Source organism: Neovison vison, chromosome 3 (assembly GCF_020171115.1).
Source record: "Neovison vison isolate M4711 chromosome 3, ASM_NN_V1, whole genome shotgun sequence".
Lineage (NCBI taxonomy): Eukaryota > Metazoa > Chordata > Mammalia > Carnivora > Mustelidae > Neogale > Neogale vison.
The window spans coordinates 29,508,452-29,528,202 of NC_058093.1; the positions used below are offsets into that span (position 1 = coordinate 29,508,452).

The window sequence follows — 19,751 nt, forward strand, 5'->3', positions numbered from 1 at the left end:
AACAGGTATGGTGCCGCAGTATGTGTCATGCAGTGAGCTAGGCAACTTCTATGCCTTCTTTCATTTAATCCCCATTGTAATTCTAGGAGGGCATTCTTATTATTGCCCCAGTTCATGGAATGGAGGGAGACCCACAAAGGGGTCAACAGTCTTGCTCAAGGCAAATAGAGAAGTAATGACGATGTATGATTTAATCCCGGTCCTCTCAAAATCATCAGACAAGGCTCTTGCATCATATTTTAAAAGCCAGGCAAGTGTTAAATTTATGGAGACAGCATCCTCATTAAAAATTATGAAATATTCCAGGCAGGAAAGTATAAAGAATAATATAATAAACACCTGCTACCCAGCTTAAGAAAGAGAATCCCTCTCCAACTGCATACACCGCCCTTTTCTCCCAGAGAGAACCATTGTTCCAAATTTAGTGTTAATACTTTCCCTTGCTTTCTTTATTTTTGTAAGACACACATGCTACCAGAATATATAGCAAAATATAAATTTATCTGTAAATGACGCATGACATTATTTTACGAGTTAAAGATCTTTATAAATGGTATCCTGTTGTATGATTCTTCCCTAATTTGCCTTTTTTTTTTTTTCCCGGAAAGAATTTTTTGGTAAGATTCTTTCTTGTAGTTCATCCATTTCAACTTCTGCGCCACTCTTTGTCCATCTTCTCCTGTTGAAGGACATTTAATCGGCTTCTGAGGCTGTGGCTCTCCGGCTTCTCTTCTTGTTCACCTGTGTGAGAACTTCTCTAGAGCAAGACGGCCATCAGCACCCCTAGATCTTGCCCATTCTTTTTTTCTCCAAAAGAGATGCCTCAATTTAGGCTTCGACCAGCTGTTTAAGAATTCCCATTTCTCCACACCCTCTACAAGGTTAAGTCTTCAAGCTTGGGGAAAGCTGATGGATGTGTTCATCTTGTTTTCAAGGTCTGTGGTAATTATTTCTCAAGCAGAGCAAAAAGACTTATTCTGGTATCCCACTTACCATGCTGCCCCACATCTGTTAACGTGTGGAAGTCTCCCTTCCCTGTCCAGTGGGCTGCTGGAGGGCGCGGACCGTGCATGAGGTGCTTTGTATCTCCAGTGTCAACACATCAGGCAGAGAGAAGAGGCTCAGAATGTTTGATGAAGCAAGAGGGTCCAGCTTTCTTGATTCTCATGGGGCTCCTCTGGAAGGGCATTGGACTTTCTGATTTCCAGGACCAAGAAGTTCATCCAAGTCCTGATTTAGGGGCCAGGCGTTCTTTGACCACCAGCCTGGAATCCTGTGGGGAAGACCTTCTTCACCCCACTCCACTGCACTCCAGAATTATGCACACCCAAGAGAGGAGGGAACAGCCTATCTCCTGCCATTCCAGGCCCATTCTTCCCTTCCTTGCTGGCCTTTCAGCTGTAACACAAATCTAGAGTTCTTCCTGCTTTCAAAGCCTCTCCCTTGTTTCTGATCCCCGAAGCCTCACTTGGATCCTGCTTCTCTCACCCATGGCCCTTCATTTCTTTCTGAACACGAGTGGATTGGACTATTATGCTCTGCCGGACTCATCTGACCTCCTCAACACTCTTAAGACGCTTAGTCACTGAGTGAGACTCTATAATCTTAGAACTAACTGCCCACATCTGCTTCCTCTGAGGGTTTTGGCCCGGCCCCTGGAGCCACTGCCTGTGGGTCCTCAAGGCCACCAATAAATCCTTAGGCACAGGAGGTGGGGCAAGGAGAGCAGGAACCTTTGCCCTCAGCCAGAGAACCATGCAAGAAAGGATTTTGGGCAGGAATGGTGTCCAGGCACGACAGGCTTCTCTTTGCTAAGAGTGTTCTCTGCACTTTGCCTGCTCAGTGTGAGTGCATCTCAGTCCATGTGGGGCAGGCCAGTGCGCAAATTGGCAATGCGTGCTGGGAGCTCTACTGCTTGGAACACGGGATCCAACCAGATCGACAGATGCCCAGCGACAAGACCATCGGTGGAGGGGACAACTCCTTCAACAACTTCTTTAGTGAAACCAGGGCTGGGAAGCATGTGCCCCGGGCTGTGTTTATGTATCTGGAGCCCACGGTGATTGGTGAGTGACCATCCATCTCTGTCACGTGTGTCACCTTGTCCTGGGCACCACAGCAATTCCCTCCCCGTGCCTGGAGCTCTCGAATTTGTAGCTCACGGGACTGGCAGCCAGTTAAACCACAGATCCGCTGCCACTCAGCCCAAGTCTCAGGGTCATTCTGTAACCCTTTCCTTTTCATTGATGAACACTCAAAGTCAAGGGCCATAACACCTGCATGAATGGAGCTCCTCTAGGGTAGGACTAGGGATCTGGTGGCCCTGCCCTTTCTGGGTAACTCGGGGAGTCAGGCTGCAAGGAGTGGGGGGTGTCTAAAACTCTGCCCATTGCAGATGAAGTTCGGACGGGCACGTACCGCCAGCTCTTCCATCCAGAGCAGCTCATCACCAGCAAGGAAGACACTGCCGATAACTATGCTTGAGGTGACTACACCATTGGAAAGGAGCTCATGCACCTGGTACTGGACCAAATTCGGAAGCTTGTGAGTGGTGGCAGGGGGCTGGGGAAGCGGGAATCTAGATTCCTGCAGTGAAGAAGTCTGGACACCAGACAGGAAGAGAACCTTCTGGGTGAGTTTTATTTTGCTTTATATTATTTGTGGATGAGTTTTAAAAGGGATCAGTGAGGGGGAGCCCTGCATATGGATCAGGAGAGACAGTGGATATGCTCTGGCCTGGAGCTGGGTGTCTTCTTTACCTCCTATAGCAACTGGCCTGAGGCTGGCAGAGTGGTGACAGGGTAAACATGACCATGAGCTGTCTGGCCTAACTGTGGAGGTCTGTAGGCATTCCCAGAGTCTCGCCTTGTGTTGCAGGGATGTGGGGAGAGGGCCCTGTGAAAAAAAGGGATCCAAATAATCCTGAGCCACGTATCTGTGATTGGGTTTGGCCTCCATCAAGGATGGGGATCTGGTTTCTGGATTGTTGACTTTAGTAGGGAAGTTCTCCAGAAACATGGGAAATTAAGTCAGGAGAAAGCACATATGGAGCTGGATGGGTTATGATGTTACGAGGACAAAAATGACCATATCATAAGATTCTAGACAGCTGTGTCTTAGAGACCTCAAGAGGGTTTAGAGAGGAGGAAAAACAAGAGTAGAGAGAATGGGTCCTCCCTATGAGGACCTGCTTTGTGCTCTTGGAAAGGATTTAAGTAAAGTTTTGGGGAATTTGAAACAGTTGGCTTTTTTCCTTTTCCTCCACTCTGCTTTGTATCCCATATTTCCCTTCACAGCCCACTTTTTAGGCTGAGCAATGCACAGGACTCCAAGGCTTCCTGGTCTTCCACAGCTTCGGAGGGGGCACCGGCTCGGGCTTCACCTCCCTCCTGATGGAGCGGCTCTCGGTTGACTATGGCAAGAAATCCAAGCTGGAGTTCTCCATCTACCCCGCGCCCCAGGTGTCCACGGCCGTGGTGGAGCCCTACAACTCCATCCTGACCACCCACACCACCCTGGAGCACTCGGACTGTGCCTTCATGGTGGACAACGAGGCCATCTACGACATCTGCCGCCGCAACCTGGACATCGAGCGCCCCACCTACACCAACCTCAACCGGCTCATCAGCCAGATCGTGTCCTCCATCACGGCCTCCCTGCGCTTCGACGGGGCCCTCAACGTGGACCTGACGGAGTTCCAGACCAACCTGGTGCCCTACCCCCGCATCCACTTCCCCCTGGCCACCTACGCGCCGGTCATCTCTGCGGAGAAGGCCTACCACGAGCAGCTGTCGGTGGCAGAGATCACCAACGCCTGCTTCGAGCCTGCCAACCAGATGGTCAAGTGTGACCCCCGCCACGGCAAGTACATGGCCTGCTGCCTGCTGTACCGGGGTGACGTGGTGTCCAAGGACATCAACGCCGCCATCGCCGCCATCAAGACCAAGCGCAGTATTCAGTTCGTGGACTGGTGCCCCACGGGCTTCAAGGTCGGGATCAACTACCAGCCCCCCACCGTGGTGCCCGGGGGCGACCTGGCCAAGGTGCAGCACGCCGTGTGCATGCTGAGCAACACGACCACCATCGCCGAGGCCTGGGCCCTCCTGGACCACAAGTTCGACCTGATGTACGCCAAGAGGGCCTTTGTGCACTGGTACGTGGGTGAGGGCATGGAGGAGGGGGAGTTCTCGGAGGCCTGGGAAGATAAGGATGCCCTGGAGAAGGATTAGATGGATAGTGTCTGTGGGGGGGGGTGAATACTAGCAGAATCCTGTGTGTCTGTCCTAAATAAAGTGCTGTATCCTCACCATCTTGCAAAAGTGTCTTTTTCTCTTGGGAAAATTTGTGGAGCAGGGGTTTCTCCTTCAAGGGAGACAGGAAGGTTGACATCTCAGCCTGGGTGCCCCATAAACCAGATCTGGTTCCAGATTTTATTATAGCATGTGATTCCAAGAAGAACAGGGATCCAGGAGAATACAGCAGAGAAGGAGGCAGAATTCACCCTAGAGAACATGCAGCTGAATAAACTTAGAATCAGCCCTTGGGTGAGAGGGCAGGAGAGGAAGCAAAGGTGGGGAAAGGCAGGCACTGGCTTCATTCTGCCATTGCCAAAGCCCTCGCCCCACAATGCAGGAACTCCCCGGCACGTCTGGGTGGCACCCACTTAGGCTGCAGCATCAACAGCGAAACCCCCAAACTTCAGGGCAGGAGGGGAGTGAATTTGTTCCCAGGCATCCAGGGCTGCAACAAGAGTGTGGCTGTCACCCAGGAGGGTCTCAAGTGTGCCTTCCAGCCATCTGCCAGAGCAGGTGCTCACCAACCCCACCCCACAGATTGGCGGTTTGTCTCCTTCAGGCAGGAGGTTTGGGTATAGAGAGTCCAGAAGCTGGCATTAAGGCAGAGCAGTGGCACAGTGTCAGCAATGATGGGGAAATGGCTGGCATCTCCATCAATACTCACCACTTTTTGATAATGACAATTGACCCTTATTTCAATCCCATGCTTCGGGCTATGCAAGCACAGCTTCCAAGCCCCCACTTCCAACCAGATGGCTTGCCCTAAAATCCTTATATATGGATTTTCTGTAGCCTCTGGTGGGCTGGAGGGATGATTTAACCACTGGAGGGATTGAAACTAGAGCAATCCCCCGCCCCCCACCCCCAAGAGATTCAATGCTCAGCATTGCCCTCAGCTCTGTCCTTCTCACGCCTTCCCTTTCCCAGGACGGGAGGCCGGGAAGGCAACAGAAATGTCAGCAACACCAGCAAGCTGCTAGCTACCCAAAGGGCTGGAGGAGCCAAGGGATGAGACGGTAAGCCAGACCCTTGGAGCTGGGATGCCAGGTGGGAGCTGGAGCCACAGCAGAGCCACCGGAGGGGGCAGGAGGCACCAAGGAGGGAGGGACATCTGGCAGGGTCCACAGCCTCTGCCCGAGGTGCCCTCTGATTTAGAGCGAGGGAGAGGAAAACCCTGGCTTCTCCGTCCTCCCACCCTCAATCTCTGGCTAGCGGCTCCCATTCGCTGAACTCAGACGGGAGCTAGTCGGCAAGGGAGCCTAGGTACAAGGAAGGGCATCTAGTGGGATACCAAGAGAAAGGCCGGGAAGGTGGGGGGAATGGATCTCAGAGCAAACACATACCTACACCGGGTCTAGCATTCAGGGCCTTTGGTAGATCAAATAGGAAAAGGAGAGATTCCTAGACCCCATCCCCTGTCCCTGTCTTGTCCTAATAATTACTCTGTAGTCAGCAGAGGATGGAGGGGAAGCCACAGGAGGGTGAGGGTGAGGGGCTAGGGGAGAAAATGGGCACGCCCAGCACAGCAGTTTGCTCCTTCCGTTTTGTAATTACCTGCCCAGGAACAGCAAGTATTCTCAACTCCTCTTCTAGGATTTAAGCTTACAGGTGTTGCTTTGTCCCAGGCAGAGAGGCCTGCAGTTTTGTGTATGTATGTGTGTATGGCGGTGGTGGGAATCTTTGAATTCAGTGGGAGTATTTAGAAGCCCATTTTGACTGAGGAGCTCCGCTGTACCCTCAAATCCACCACCCACCCCCATCCCAAAAGGGGTGACTTTCAAATCTCTACTTGACTCCTGTGTCTTTCTCTCAGCTGGTTTCAAATGTGGGAAGAGAAGAAGGGTCATTTGGAAGCCCTTTAAATCCCAAGGAACATCATCATTTATTGAGTACCTACTATGTCCTAGGCCCTGTACCCATATCACCTTGTTTAATCCTAAGGTAAATACAGTGATACGTACTGGACTGGAAACTTCAGGGGAACAAAGTTTGTTCTAGTTGCAGCACCTAGAATGTTGCTGGATGAACATATTAAGCAACACGTGTGTTGAATATTTGTCAGATAGACTTGCTGAATGAATGGCTCTTCTGCAGAAGAGGACACTGCGGCTCAGAGAAGTCACAGCATTTCCCCAAGGTTACTCAGTTATGAATGGAGGAGTTGGGATTCGAACCCAGGTCAGCCTGGACAGAAACTTCCGCTGCTGTCCTCCCCTCCCTCAGATGCCCTTCCCACTCCTGCCTCAGCGGTTCCAGGCACCCCTCCAGACGCCACTCTCTGAACCTGCCAGTTCTCTAATGCCCAGACAGTGACTCAGGCACCTCAAAGGCAAGGAGGGAGTGACGCCGGACACTCCCTTGCCCAGGCGCTGGGGTGGAGGGCACAGGGGAGGGGGGGTGCAGATAAACAGCTTCTGGGACTGAGTGAGGGCAGAAGCATCTTTGAGGACAGGTTTGGGGGCTATCAGTATCCTCTGAAAAGGGTCCCCGGCCCCCAACATCTCATAGAAAGTGAGGTAAGGGCTTGGGAGAGGCAAAAATGATGTGAGGTCTTCACCTGTCAGGATGTCTGGGCATCCAGTGGTGGGGCCCGGCACCCCTTCTGTCTGCTGCACCAGCCCACCTGCCTACCCTGGGCAGTTGTGTGGCCATCTCAAACCCTACAAGGCCTTCCCAGCTAGCAACTCTGCTGGCAGCACTGGCAGGTCTCGGTTACACTAGGTGTGGGTGTGGGGAGGTGGCAACCCAGCCTCCAAGAGGCAGCCAGGAGCGACACCCAGCCTGGCTCCCCGGGACTCCCTCAGTGCAGGGAATGCTTTCATCCCTGATGCTTCTAAAGCCAGGGTACAATTACCTCCTGCAGGCAGACACAAGAGACAGATTCCCAACTTGGATTTCACCCAACACATTTATTCCTTCATCTCTGGTGTGTCGGGAACATGCCTACCTCCAAAGCTGCGTTCTCACCATTCCCTCCCTCTGGAACGCCACCTCTGCCTGCTTGTCTCGGTGTTGCCATTCCTTCCAGCTTAGATCACAGTCACCCAGAACCATCCAGCCCTGGGAAGCACCCTGCTCGAGAGTCTCCCAGCACCTTCTGTCTGTCTCTATCACTCATTCGGTGCTTGGCATGGACTGTCTTGTATGCGGGCACTCAGCTTCTTGCCAATATCTCATTTCTCCAGCTAGATTTGGAAAAATGATGTATATAGTCAAAGTTATTATGTGAACATGCTTCCAAATTGAAAAGGCACAAAAAAGATTTCCAAACAGCAAAAATAAGGCTATAAGTGAAAATAAGTCCCCTTCTTTTGTTCTGCTCTTGACAGCCTCCACTATTAACTTTTTTGTTCGTGTTTCCTTCCAGAGACATCTACATATGTTAATGTGTATGCAGTATGTTCAAGACATATGTTCAAGACCCCCACGGATGCCTGAAACCAGGGATAGTACTAGACTCCATATATATTATGTCTTTTGCTATACATGCATCCCTATGATAAATTTACTTTGTAAATTAGGCACAGTAAGAGGTTAACAATAACAATAAAATAAAACGAGTCTAATAATACGCTGTAACAAAAGTTAAGCCAATGTGGTCTCTCTCAAAATATCTTGTGCTATACTCCCTCCTTCTCATGATGATGTGGATGCTTAAATACCTACAGGATGAGATAAAGCGATGTGAATGCTGTAGGTATTGTGATGTAGTGTTCGGCTACTACTGACTTTTTTTTTTTTTAGATTTTATTTATTTATTTGACAGACAGAGATCACAAGTAGGCAGAGAGGCAGGCAGAGAGAGAGAGAGAGAGAGAGAGAGAGAGAGGAGGAAGCAGGCTCCCTGCTGAGCAGAGAGCCCAATGTGGGGCTTGATCCCAGGACCCTGGGATCATGACCTGAGCTGAAGGCAGAGGCTTTAACCCACTGAGCCACCAGGCGCCCCTACTACTGACTTTCTGATGGCACATCAGAAGGAGGATCTGCTTCCAGACTGTAGTTAACTGTGGGCAACTGAAACTGTGGATCAGGGGGACTACCGTACACACACTTACATATATACACTTTGTCTTACCCTCTTTTCATTTAGCAAAAAATCCTGAAGATGGTCCTTAACAGTCCATAAAGACGTGCCTCCTTCTTTTTGGTAACAATGTAACAATGCTCTATTCTTCTAGGCAGTGTTCCCTTGCTTGTTTCACCAGGCTGCTACTGGTGAGAATTTCAGTTGTTTCCAATTCTTTGCTTTGGAAACAAATTCTGGAATCCTTGTACATACTTCTTTGCCCATATGTATCAGAATCAGAACGGGGCGGGGGGGGGGGGGTGTCAAAGGCTCTGAACTTTTAACTTTGATACGCACAATATTGCTCTCTCACTACCAATCCAATGTACTAGCATGCCTGTGCTCTAGAGCCTTGCCCACCCAATGTATAAAACATTTTGATCTTTGTCCATCATCTGATAAGTGAAACAAAGTATTTTATTGCCATTTTCCTTATAACTCTCTTGCTATGAATAAGGTCGAGGATCTTTTCATATGTTTTCATATGTTTAAAAATCAATATCTTCTTTTCTATAAACTCTTGTCTGTGCCTTTTGCCCATTTAAAAAACTGCAGTATTTGACTTTTCTTGTGAACAAATGAAATTAACCCTTTGATTGCTACATGTGTTTGAAATAATTTCCTTTGGTTGTCATTTGTCAATGTCCCAGCTAGATTTTTACCACCTTGAGTACAAGGACTGGAACGTAAACCCCTTTGTTTTCCTAATTCTTAATATAATATCACATATACAGTAGGTGCTAGACAAACGTCTGTTGAGATAGGAGAAGTAAGAAGAAAGAGATTTAGAAGATTTTGGAGTGACCTAACCTATTCTTTCCTCTTATACTAAGGCCAGTCAGTCAAGACTCTCACTGTAAACAGCAGAAATTAGTTCTGGCAAATTAAAATAAAGGAAAAAGGCACCCCCCTCCCCACCTTCCCGCACACACATTGGAGAGACACTGGGTATCACACAAAATTAATACAAGGGCTGCCAGATAAGATTCCGTGAATAGGTAGGCAGCAAGGGAAGCTGAGCATCCAGTACCATAGTCAAGGTCAGGGCACAGGACAGCCTGCCTAAAAGACCCCGCCCAGTTCCCTACCGAACAGGGGGCTGCAATGAGGCTTCTTCCCACCTAGGCTCTGAGACCGACATTTCCTCCTCCAGACACTAGAGGCTGCTGCTAGCTCCGCTGTCACAATTACCGCAGAAACAAATTCTGAACTGCCCCAGCTTCTCTGTGACTTGTTCCACATTCAAAGTCCCAGTTGGAGCTCTCAACTGGCAAAGTTAATGACCATGTACCCCTAGAGCCGACAAGTCTGGGAGAGCACGTGTCAGGGCTTTGTGACAGGGGGTGGCCAGCATCCCATCAAGGCCTACACATTGGGAATTCCCCAAAAGTATTCGGAAGTTTCAAACTGTGGGCAGCCAGGGAAAGTGGGCAAATGCATGCCACCTACTTTCCTCTTGTCTGGCTTAAGCCCTTCTCTTCGGCAAAGCATTTCTGGGCCACCCAGCACAAAACACTTTTCTGGACTCACATAAGCATGACGGCTTGGGCCAGTCATGATGCCCAAAAGATACGTACTAAGACCCAGATGAACTATGTACCACACCTCATTTGACTTTCAAACAGCTCTAGTCGTTACCTATATTTAGGTAGGAAAAACTGAGTTCTCAGAGGTTTTGCCAAGTCACACAATAGTGCCAGGTTGCAAAGCCAGGTCTGTCTGTTTTTAAAACCTTGGAATTTCCCACTGGGCTATCTTGTTGGGCTGGAATCTTATCACACTGGAGCTCTGTGAAGCCAGGGACTGGGTCATACTCTTCATTTTACATCCTGACTGCATCTACTATGTAAATGTTCAGGGGATACTTATGGATTAGCCGGAAGGATATCAAGCAGGAGCCAATTCTGGAAAGTTCTCTAACTGTCTCATGAGGCCTGAACCCAGGAATCATTTTGAGGTAAGATATATTTGGGATCACTCTGGGAGGGGGGTGGATCCCACAAAAAAAAAGCCAAAAAACCTTGAATCCGGGGAATTTCTTTTTCCTTTTTTTTGGTTTTCCTTTTATCCTTTAACTCCACCTTCCCTACATGTGTCAAAACTGTCAACAAGAGGTTCTGACCTGTTCATTATTTAATCATCCAACAGCTATTTTTGAACCCCACAACTGCCCTAAATACTCAAGGGGGGGAAAAAAAAAAGACACAATTTCTGTCCCGTGGAATTTACATTCTAATGGGGGAGGTGAATGTCCATCAAAGAATCGAGCAGGTAAGGGCAGATTTGCAGCACCGACGAGCGTGATGGTGTCACGGATCGCTGACAGGCAGGTCTGACCTACTCAGGGAAGTTGGGACAGCCTCTCTTCAGGACCTGGGGCGGAAGCAGAGATCTGAAGGGGGAGGATTTAGACCCAGAGGATCACCCAGATCAAGAGGTGAGTCCTTGATATGGGGGATTTTTTCCGGCGTGAGTAGCCGTCAATCACCGAGCCTGTTATAGGAAAAGGACAGAGGGACCGGGGGCCGGGCGGCTGGTTGGCCCGCGAGTGCGTCACGCCAGAATGCAGCCGGCAGCCGTCTCCCAGGTCCCGTCTGGGGATGACGTCGCCCGGGAGCAAGCCCAAAATAGCCGGCTCCGCCCCCATCTCCCGGCAGCCCCTGCAGCCGTCCCCCAACCCCCTCCCCGCTGGGTGACAGGCCCGGTCGGCCTCGTCTGGGTCTCTAGTAGTTTCCGTGCCGCTGACGCATGCTTGCGCGCACAGCTGGGCCGGGCGCGTCCTACGCAGCAGCCGCGAGCCGGGGCGGCCGGTGCCAGACGGTTCCGGCGGGGGGCAGGGGCGGGGCGCTGCAGGAGGCCAGGGACTCCCGACCGAGGAGGTGCGGGCGGGGGGCCCCCGGTCAGGCTGGGAGGCCCCTGGGCAGGGCTGCTGGAGTCTCGGGGCTGCGATAGGGCTCCCCGGGCCCTGGGCGCCGAGATAGCCCGCGGCACCGGCCTGCGGGGGCCAGATAAGGCTGCCGGAGGGAGCCTCGTCACCGGTCCCAACCAGAACCCAGTGGGCGCCGCTTCCTCCTGGGAGCGCCTCCCGCTCCCTCCGGGGGGTGGGGGTCTCCAGGCCCAGGGAGGGGACCCTGGATTCTTCCTGCCTGACTCCTCCTCCTCTCCTGCAGCCCCACGGAGGCCCATCTGACTCCTGACGAGTTGCCATGGCATCCTACTACGACATCCTAGACGTGCCGCGAAGTGCGTCCGCTGATGACATCAAGAAGGCGTAAGTGCCTCCGTTGCGCATCAGAAAACCTCTCACCCCCCAACTCCCCCCCATCACCACCATGGGGTCCTTCAGAGGCCTCGCTGAGGGACCTAGGTCCTTAGGACTGGGGGCTCCATCCATAGGAGGGAAGAAGACCCCTGGAAGAGTAGGAGAAGGTCCCTAGCGTGAAGTTTTGCTGGGAGCTGCACTGTGGCTCCTTCTCCAGTGGATCACACCCCCCTTCCCCATCACTCCTGCCTCAAGCGTCAGCCCCTAGGTGTGGGCTTTCCCAGGATGCCTGCAAAAATGTCCAGGCCCTGAGCCCCTAGGTGTGGGCTTTCTCAGGATGCCTGCAAAAATGTCCAGGCCCTGTGACCAGGAGGGTCCAAAGCCCTGTATGCCATGGCCACACAGATTTCCAAGTTTTGCAGCCCCGGTGAGCTCCAGAGGGGTTAGGGCTCGGGCTGTCTCCTGCCCTCGTTTTCTGCTGCTACAAGTCGTTTTAGCACTGGCTGCAGAGGGGAGAGAGAGGGACTCCACTAAAGCTGGGCAGCAGAGGCAGCCCTAGCACCTGGGACAGAAGGGGATCTGAATGGGGAAAGGAATGGGCAAGCAGGTCTTTCTGTTTCTTGGCGAGAGGTGCTTTCTCCTATCTTCCGACCTGCCCACTGGTCCCACTTCCTGCAGGTATCGGCGGAAGGCTCTTCAGTGGCACCCAGACAAGAACCCGGATAATAAAGAATTTGCTGAGAGAAAGTTCAAGGAGGTGGCGGAGGCCTATGAAGTGCTATCAGACAGTAAGGGGGGGCAGGGCAGGGCAGCGCCTATTGCCCCCATTTCATGCCATCCTACTCCTTCCCAAAGACATGCTGCCACCTCCTGTCCCCTGCGTGTTTCTAACCCGGCAGTTAAGTGCCCCTCTAATAGGGGGCTCTGCAACTTTTTTTTTTTTTTTTTTGCTTCAGTTCAAGTGAGCACCTACTATGTGCAAAGCACCCTCTTACTGTTTCCCTAATCCCTGCGCTCAGTGTCTGCGCCCTGGGATCTGGTATGGTAGTTGCAACATGGGTCTTGACAAGGGGATGGGAGCAGGCCCAGTAATCTACATGTGTGCCAAGCCTTCTTTGTGCCATGCATCGGTGGGTGTAATCCCCAAGGGTCTGACAGCCATCCTGCCAGGCAGAATTTATCATCCCCACTTTATAGGCAAGGAAACAGGCTGAGACAGATGGGGTGGTTTGCTCAAGGTCACACAGAGCTGGAATACAAATCCAGGTCTGTTGTTGGTTTTGGTGTTTTTTTTTTAAGATTTTATTTATTTATTTTAGAGGGAAAGAGAGAGTGTGAGTGAGGGGGAGGAGCAGAGGGGGAGGGGGAGGCGGGGAAAAGAGTCTCAAGCGGACTCCACACTGGGCGTGGAGCCCTATGCTGGGCTCCATCTTAGGACCCGGAGATCATGACCCGAGCCAAAGTCAAGAGTCAGATGCTTAACCAAATCCAGGTCTGTCATTTATTTATTTATTCATTCATTCAAAAAATATTCATTGAGTGTTGATGGTGCTGGGCCCTCGCTGAGTGCTGGGGAACAACGGAAGACAGACAGACACTGTCCTTGTCATCATGGGTTTATTGTATCTTGCCCCCAGAAGCCCAGCATTAACCAAGGAAATACACAACCAACAGTATTCTGCGGGGGAGCTGCTGGGTGTTGTTGATGGGGAATACGGGCACCCTTCTTGTTGCAGTGGTCACAGAAGGCCTCTCTGCAGAGGCAACATGGAGGCTAAGCCCTGATTAATAGCATAGTAACAATTAGCTGATATTCGCCGAACACTTTACTGGGTTATCAGGCACCATGCTAAGCAGTTTCCGTGGATTGTCTTATTTAATCCTGGCAATGACCCCGGGAGGTCATTGCTGTGATTGTGCCCATTCTACAGATGAGAGGGAGCCACACTGCGAAGAGCTGGCACTGCTGAAACCTATGGCCCATGTCCCCTGTGCATCCTGCTGCCCCCCACCCCAGCCTCCGTCACTGGGTGATCCTCTGAGGGTCCTAGCCTAGAAGGGGAGGCCGTCATCCCAAGGGAGGGAGAAATGATTGGGTCTCTTTTTCCAGAGCACAAGCGAGAGATCTACGACCGCTATGGCCGGGAGGGGCTGACTGGGGCTGGTAGGTGGAGCGGTGGAGGTGGGGGGGGCGCCCAGGGAGGGAAGTGGGTCACAGAGGAGAGGGGGAGGGCAGGGTAGTGCTGTGGATACTTTCCTAAGGCTCCAGGCCGTGCCTTCGGTGGAGTCCCCTGGCTCAGGGCAAAAGGCATGCCCTGAGCCCCCTCTTCCTCCTGCCTCTACTCCAGGAACTGGCCCATCCCGCGCAGAACCTGGTGGTGGTGGGCCGGGCTTCACCTTCACCTTCCGCAGCCCCGAGGAGGTCTTCCGGGAGTTCTTTGGGAGTGGAGACCCTTTTGCGGAGCTCTTTGGTGAGTGGGCTTGGGAGGCCTCTGACCAGCTCTGACTCCCGCTCCAGTCTCTGCCCTCCATCAGTCGGGAGCCCCTGAGGGAGGAGGCCGAGAGGGCAGCAGAATTCCACAGACAGGAGATTTTGTGGGGGTAGGTCTAGGGACAGCGAGGACAGAACCTGACACAGGCCTGAACCCACAGAGACTTGCTTTATGAAACGAGGGCAACAATGGTATATTGTTAGGCTTGCACAATAGCAGCCGTGAAAGCAGGACTCAGGGCACCGTGTGACCATCACAGTGACATCACACATGACAGATAGCATGTTCGCAGCGAAGGCTTTGAGCCCTGAGAGGTGGACAGTTTTCTCCCCACTTACAGATGAGAGCACAAAGGTTCTTGCAGGTAACTTGCTTAGAGTCACCCAGCCAACGGGAGAGTTGGGCCTCCCGAGACCGGGTGGGCCTGATTTCATGCCATGCTTACCTGCCTGTGCCAAAGGAGCTAGCCAACACCCCCTTCCTCTTTCCCTTCCCTCCTTCATGGTCTACTGTGGATGGAATTTGCCAGGGATCTTTTTCATACCTAATATTAAAAAGAAACTTAATTTGTAAACAAGTCCACAATCAAAAAAGAAAAAAAATCAGAAATGCTTAGCAGACTCTATTTCAAGGCTGAAAGGCAGGGTTCACACATTTTGGGGGGAACAGCACTCTTTGCCCAATGATTTTTAATCGGCTTGCTTGTTGCAGATGACCTGGGCCCCTTCTCCGAGCTTCAGAGCCGGGGTTCCCGACACTCGGGCCCCTTCTTCACTTTCTCTTCCTCCTTCCCTGGGCACTCTGGTATGTGCTGTCCGTCAGTGTTTTTGCAAGCTCTGGGTCCTGGAACCCCCTCATCCTGACTCGTTCCTTTTCCAAGCCTTCTCTCCTGAGTGTCTGGAGACCTGTCTTCAGGCATCTCTGCGGGGAGACCCCCACAGTGGTTCCCGGCCCCCTCGTGACTGCAGCATGCCAGCGCCATCTTCCCTCTGACCAGCTCTCTGCTTCCTCCCTTGTCTCCATGCCAGATTTCTCCTCCTCCTCTTTCTCCTTCAGTCCCGGGGCTGGTGCTTTTCGCTCTGTTTCTACGTCCACCACCTTTGTCCAAGGACGCCGCATCACGACACGCAGGTGAGGGCCCCTTTGGGATCATCCCGGGGGCAGGGGTGCGGGGGTGAGGGGTAGAGGGGGAGTGGCATACGACTAGGTCAGCTGCCTGTGGGCAGAATCTGTCCTGTTCGCCACGGCATCCCAGTGTGCAGACAGGCACCTGCCGGATTCGTGCCTGGCTCGCTGAGTGAACTGTGCCATCCCCCACAGAATCATGGAGAATGGGCAGGAGCGGGTGGAAGTGGAAGAAGACGGTCAGCTGAAGTCAGTCACAATCAATGGTGAGGCTCTGCCACCCAGTCCCTGGCAGGAAACCCCAGCACCAGGCCCCAGCCCCCCCCCCCCAACGCTGTCCTCTCTCAATTCCTTTGGGGCAGGGGAGGAATGGTGGCCACAGGCCCCACTGGCGGAATCAGTGAGGCCTGCAAAGGGGCCAGGAACTGAGGAGTCCTGGATGCCAGGCACCCACCGTCATCCTTAGTGGGTGCCTGGCGTTTGCAGAGCATGGACGGTTTTGAAAGCACTTGTGCACAGAACATGGGCTCCATGCGGAAGCAGGTGGGGGGAGGGCAGGGTTTTGGTAGCCATCCTGTTCTCCACATGAGGAGAATTGTTACCTCAGCAGGGTTAAATGGCCCAAAGACCCAAGTAGCCCCAGGCCCAAGGTTTTGTCCCACTTAGGAAGAGGAGAAGCGAGGAGTGACCCTCAGGACGCAGGATTCCTGGGCTGGAAGCCTTCCCCCAGCGTCCCCACCGAGTGGGATGGTCAGAAAGGACCTGATCTTCCTGGAAGGATCACAGAAGGACGCCCTTCCATCCCTGCCGCCTTTCAGAACACTGCACGCCAAGTGTGCTTCCTGAGCTGTCTTCTTTAGTTGTGGGAATAGTTTGACAGCATAGGTGCGCTCACCACCTCCATTCTATAGATGAGGACAGGGAGGCTTAGGGAGGTTGAGGGACTTGCCTAAGGAGACGACTCGTCCCTGCTGGCGCTGGGTACCTGCCCACATGCACAAGCACTGTGCCAGCTGCTGGAATGCGTGCGTGCCAGTTCCAGAGGAGGGGCTGTAAGTGGTCCAAGTGGCCCCTGCATGAGACAGCCTGGCAGGATTCTTCTGGCCTGGGTCGGAGGGCGTTATGGCGGCCATGACTCCTGCAGGTGTCCTGGATGACCTGGCGCTGGGCTTGGAGCTGAGCCGTCGCGAGCAGCAACAGGCTGTCGCCTCCAGGTCCGGGGGCACACGGGTCCGGCAGACTCCTGCCTCCCGCCCCTCTGACAGCGACCTCTCCGAGGATGACGAGGACCTACAGCTCGCCATGGCCTACAGCCTGTCTGAGATGGAGGCGGCTGGGAAGAAACCCGCAGGTGGGCGGGGGGTGCAGCGTCGACGGCAGGGGCGGCCCAAGGCCCAGGACCGAGATCCCGGCACGGGGGGGACCCCTGAGGCTGCAAGGGGGGATGCGGCCAAGCCTAGCCCATCCCCAGAGGAGAAGGCCTCTCGCTGCCTCATCCTCTGATCACCAGGCCCAGACCACCCTGATTCAGGGTGACCGGGCGTCCTGCTCACTGCCAGGAGCAGAGGGGCAGGGCCTGAGCTGTAGGAGCTCTTCTCCACCTCAGTGCCCCCCCAATGGGTTTCCCTCCCATGTCCACTCGCACTCCAGTGTGGACTCTGGATTTGCTCTGCTCAGCCACAGCTGATAGGTCCCTGGCGAAGCCCAGGGTGGGGGGCCTCCGGAGGGCCTCCGGGCAGTGGGAGGGCCTCCCAGGAGCCAGGATGCACTTATTCCTACTAGATGGGGAGTTTCTGAGGGGCATTAGTGGTTTGGGCCAGGCCTTTTGTGCCCAGGTCTGTGGCCACCTGTGTTGCTGATGACGTCAAGGAAGGAGGACTTGGCCTGGGGTTCTCTGGGCCGGAGTCGGCAGCTACAGCAGGGAGTCTCCGTGCTCCTTGTCCAGCTGCAGATATCCCACCCTGGTTTCTGTGCAGCGTTGAGCTCTGACGTCTCTGTTGCTTCCCTTCTGGTGCTGCTGCTCCTCCCTCGCTCTCTTCTCTCTGCACTTCCCCGCGGGCCGCATCGCTTGCTTTCACTGCCGTCTGGCTAGGACTCCCTTCTTCCTTCCCCAAGAAAGCCTCAGTGTGACCAGGAAGATGCTGTGGCCGGTAGGGCCATAAGGTCTTCTGGGGAGGCTAGCTGGGTGGGGCGGGAGCCTCTCGTCCAGATTCGGAACCGGAGCCCACTCCTCCTCCCTTCCTCTTGCTGCCTCAGCCTGCCCCAGACCTCGGGACTAGGCAGAGGTGAGGCCGGCTATCCCTGGAGAGGTGGGATAAGGCCAGGGTGCCCCAGGAGGGAGGCTTAGGAGGGCACCAGACCCCATCCTACTTCCCCATGCATCAGGGCTCAGGGAGAGGCCACAGGGCTAGCCCAGGTCTGCATGCTCAGCTCCGTCCTCCACGGCTTGCTGCTGACCCTGTCTCCTATCACCCCGCCCCCGCTCTCTCCTCAGATGTGTTCTGAGCTGGATGTCCGGGATCCAGAGCCGCTGCACAGTTCCAACAGGACAGCACCCTCCCTGTGCGCTGGGAGGGGACCCACCATTCCTCTCCCTCACCCATGCTAAGCGCAGAGCTGGGCCTGGGTGGTGGGTGGGGGCCGGGTGGGAGGCATCCTTAGTCTTAGCCTGTGAACTATTCCCTGGGTGTGTGGTGCTGTCTCTTGGGGACTACGAGTCCCAGAATGCAACACACCCTGCCTCATTTCTGATAGATCATGCTGGGGGAAGCGGTGAGTGGTTGTGGAGCTGTGCATATTGGGACATGTAGTTCCAGCCCAGGTCGGCTTGTCACTCGCTGTGAGAAGGGGAGATCTTGTCATCTGATTGGACTCTGGCGGGGGTGGCGAGAATGTGGATGAAGGGTAGTAGACCCAGCTTCGGTTCCCCTGACTCGGCTTGCTAGCACCGGGCTTAGAGTGTACAAATGAAAACCCTGCGGCATCCTCTACGCAGTCGGATCCATGGGACGGAGGAGCAGGGCGTGGTCCCTGGAGGCGACTGACAGGCGTGGGCGGGCAGAAAGCTTGGAAGGGGAGGCCACCAGTGTGAGAGAGTGTGTGCGTGTGTGCGTGTGCGTGTGAGCAGAGAACACGCACGCATGCGCGTGGCCGGGGTTGGTCTGTGATGGGTCCTCCGGGCATGTTGCTGCTTGTATGGCTTCCTTGGCCTCTGACCCTGCTGCCCATTCTTCTTCTCCAACACCACAAATGAGCTGCCTCTCCTCCTCCCTGCCTGGGGAACCCCGTGGCCAGGGAGGGGAGTGGTGGAAACAGGGTGTTGCCAGCCCTGTGACACGGCATCCCAGAGACCTATCAAAGCCAGCTGGGCTGAGCTCAGACCGAGAGAGAAACACTGGAAGTCAATAAATAAAAATGTTTTGAGAGCTCGGTGGTGTGCTGCGTTCCCGTGTTCTTTCTTTACGGGGTGGCCCCAAAGGGGACCCTATGGGACCAGTGGGTGACATAGCCCCCTTTATTTCCCAAACACCCAGAGGTCACAGGGCTTCCCAGATGACAGCAGAAGTCCCCCGTTTGACCAGGCTGTACTCCCCAAGTACACTGTTGAGTCCCGAGAAATTCATTCTTCTGGCCTCGCCTCTTGTGGCTCCACCACTGGCCTTCCCCAGGTCCCTGCACTAGCCTGCCCCACAGCAAGGACCAGGCTAAGTTATGAGTCAACCACAAGTATGGGAACGACAGAAAGTAAGGAACACGTGGTGAAAACTTGTATAAACTCCTAAGGCCCACAGACTGAGCCCCTCCCCAGGTTCCCTCACCTCAAGGCCAGTGGCCAGTCTCAGAGGCCTGCCTCTCCCAGGTGGAGCCGTCCAAGTCCGCCCCACCCAGGGTCCAGGCCCCAGACTTGTCAGGACCCAGACGGGAAAACGCCAGGGACCTCCTCCTCCCTTCTCTCCAGACACCTTCAGAGATGCCCTTCACGGGACAAACAACTTTCCACTGTCAAGCAGAGTGAGGTGGCTCCCTCGTGACTCTCTCTTCCATTCCAGGATAGTTGCCTCGCTTCATGTTCAACAGCCAGAGGGCCTGTATTGTACTTTTCTCAAAGCAAGGAACCAGCAAGAAGTTCCTTGAAGAGGAACTTCAAGTCTCTATCTTGAAAGAAAGAATCTGCTGGAAATTTGTAAAATGGCTGTTTTGCCCACTCTTGGTCTTTGAGATGTCAAACATTGGATCTGAGCCTCAGCAGAACACAGGTGAGGTGTAGGGGGTCCTGTGGTCTGCTCCGAGGTCCGTTTGCTCCCTGTGCCAGGCAGGTGGCAGTAACCCCCTGTTGTTTACATGAAGGGACAGCCTTGGCAAGGTTAAGTGTTCCTAATTCCCATGTTGCTCCAGGCCCACGTCTCTTTTTGCCTAATTTCTGTGTCCACCACCTTTGTCCGAGGATGCCTCCTGACATGCACATGAGGAGGACATGGGACCCTACGAGGAGGAGGGCTGGGAGAGGGGGA

General features: G+C 53.6%; 1 protein-coding gene and 1 pseudogene across 6 annotated transcripts; both read left to right on the forward strand.

The window, feature by feature from the left end:
* The first annotated feature begins 1,765 nt into the window (after nt 1-1,765).
* LOC122902336 lies at nt 1,766-4,239 on the forward strand (annotated as a pseudogene).
* A 5,801-nt stretch (nt 4,240-10,040) lies between these two features.
* On the forward strand, nt 10,041-18,669 carry DNAJB2 (DnaJ heat shock protein family (Hsp40) member B2). 6 transcript variants are annotated; one of them, XM_044241652.1, is made up of 11 exons: nt 10,041-10,074; nt 10,220-10,318; nt 10,707-10,798; nt 11,532-11,632; nt 12,302-12,411; nt 13,734-13,787; nt 13,972-14,094; nt 14,827-14,919; nt 15,144-15,246; nt 15,436-15,506; nt 16,385-18,669. In XM_044241652.1, exons 4-11 carry the CDS (start codon nt 11,568-11,570, stop codon nt 16,741-16,743), a joined length of 978 nt encoding a protein of 325 aa, XP_044097587.1. In that variant the 5' UTR covers nt 10,041-10,074; nt 10,220-10,318; nt 10,707-10,798; nt 11,532-11,567; the 3' UTR covers nt 16,744-18,669. The 6 variants fall into 6 exon arrangements, 5 of the variants coding, with proteins under 5 accessions (XP_044097587.1, XP_044097586.1, XP_044097589.1 ...); XM_044241651.1 differs by lacking the exon at nt 10,707-10,798; XR_006383795.1 differs by lacking the exons at nt 10,041-10,074; nt 10,220-10,318; nt 10,707-10,798 and adding an exon at nt 11,066-11,240 and having other exon boundaries at nt 16,385-17,525; nt 17,735-18,669.
* The last annotated feature ends 1,082 nt before the right edge of the window (nt 18,670-19,751 follow it).

Coding starts and splice junctions, on each gene's coding strand:
- DNAJB2 (XM_044241652.1), top strand. CDS start 11,568: ATGGCATCCTACTACGACATCCTAGACGTGCCGCGAAGTGCGTCCGCT. Junction 11,633..12,301: donor GCTGATGACATCAAGAAGGC/GTAAGTGCCTCC, acceptor CACTTCCTGCAG/GTATCGGCGGAAGGCTCTTC. Junction 14,095..14,826: donor CCCTTTTGCGGAGCTCTTTG/GTGAGTGGGCTT, acceptor TGCTTGTTGCAG/ATGACCTGGGCCCCTTCTCC.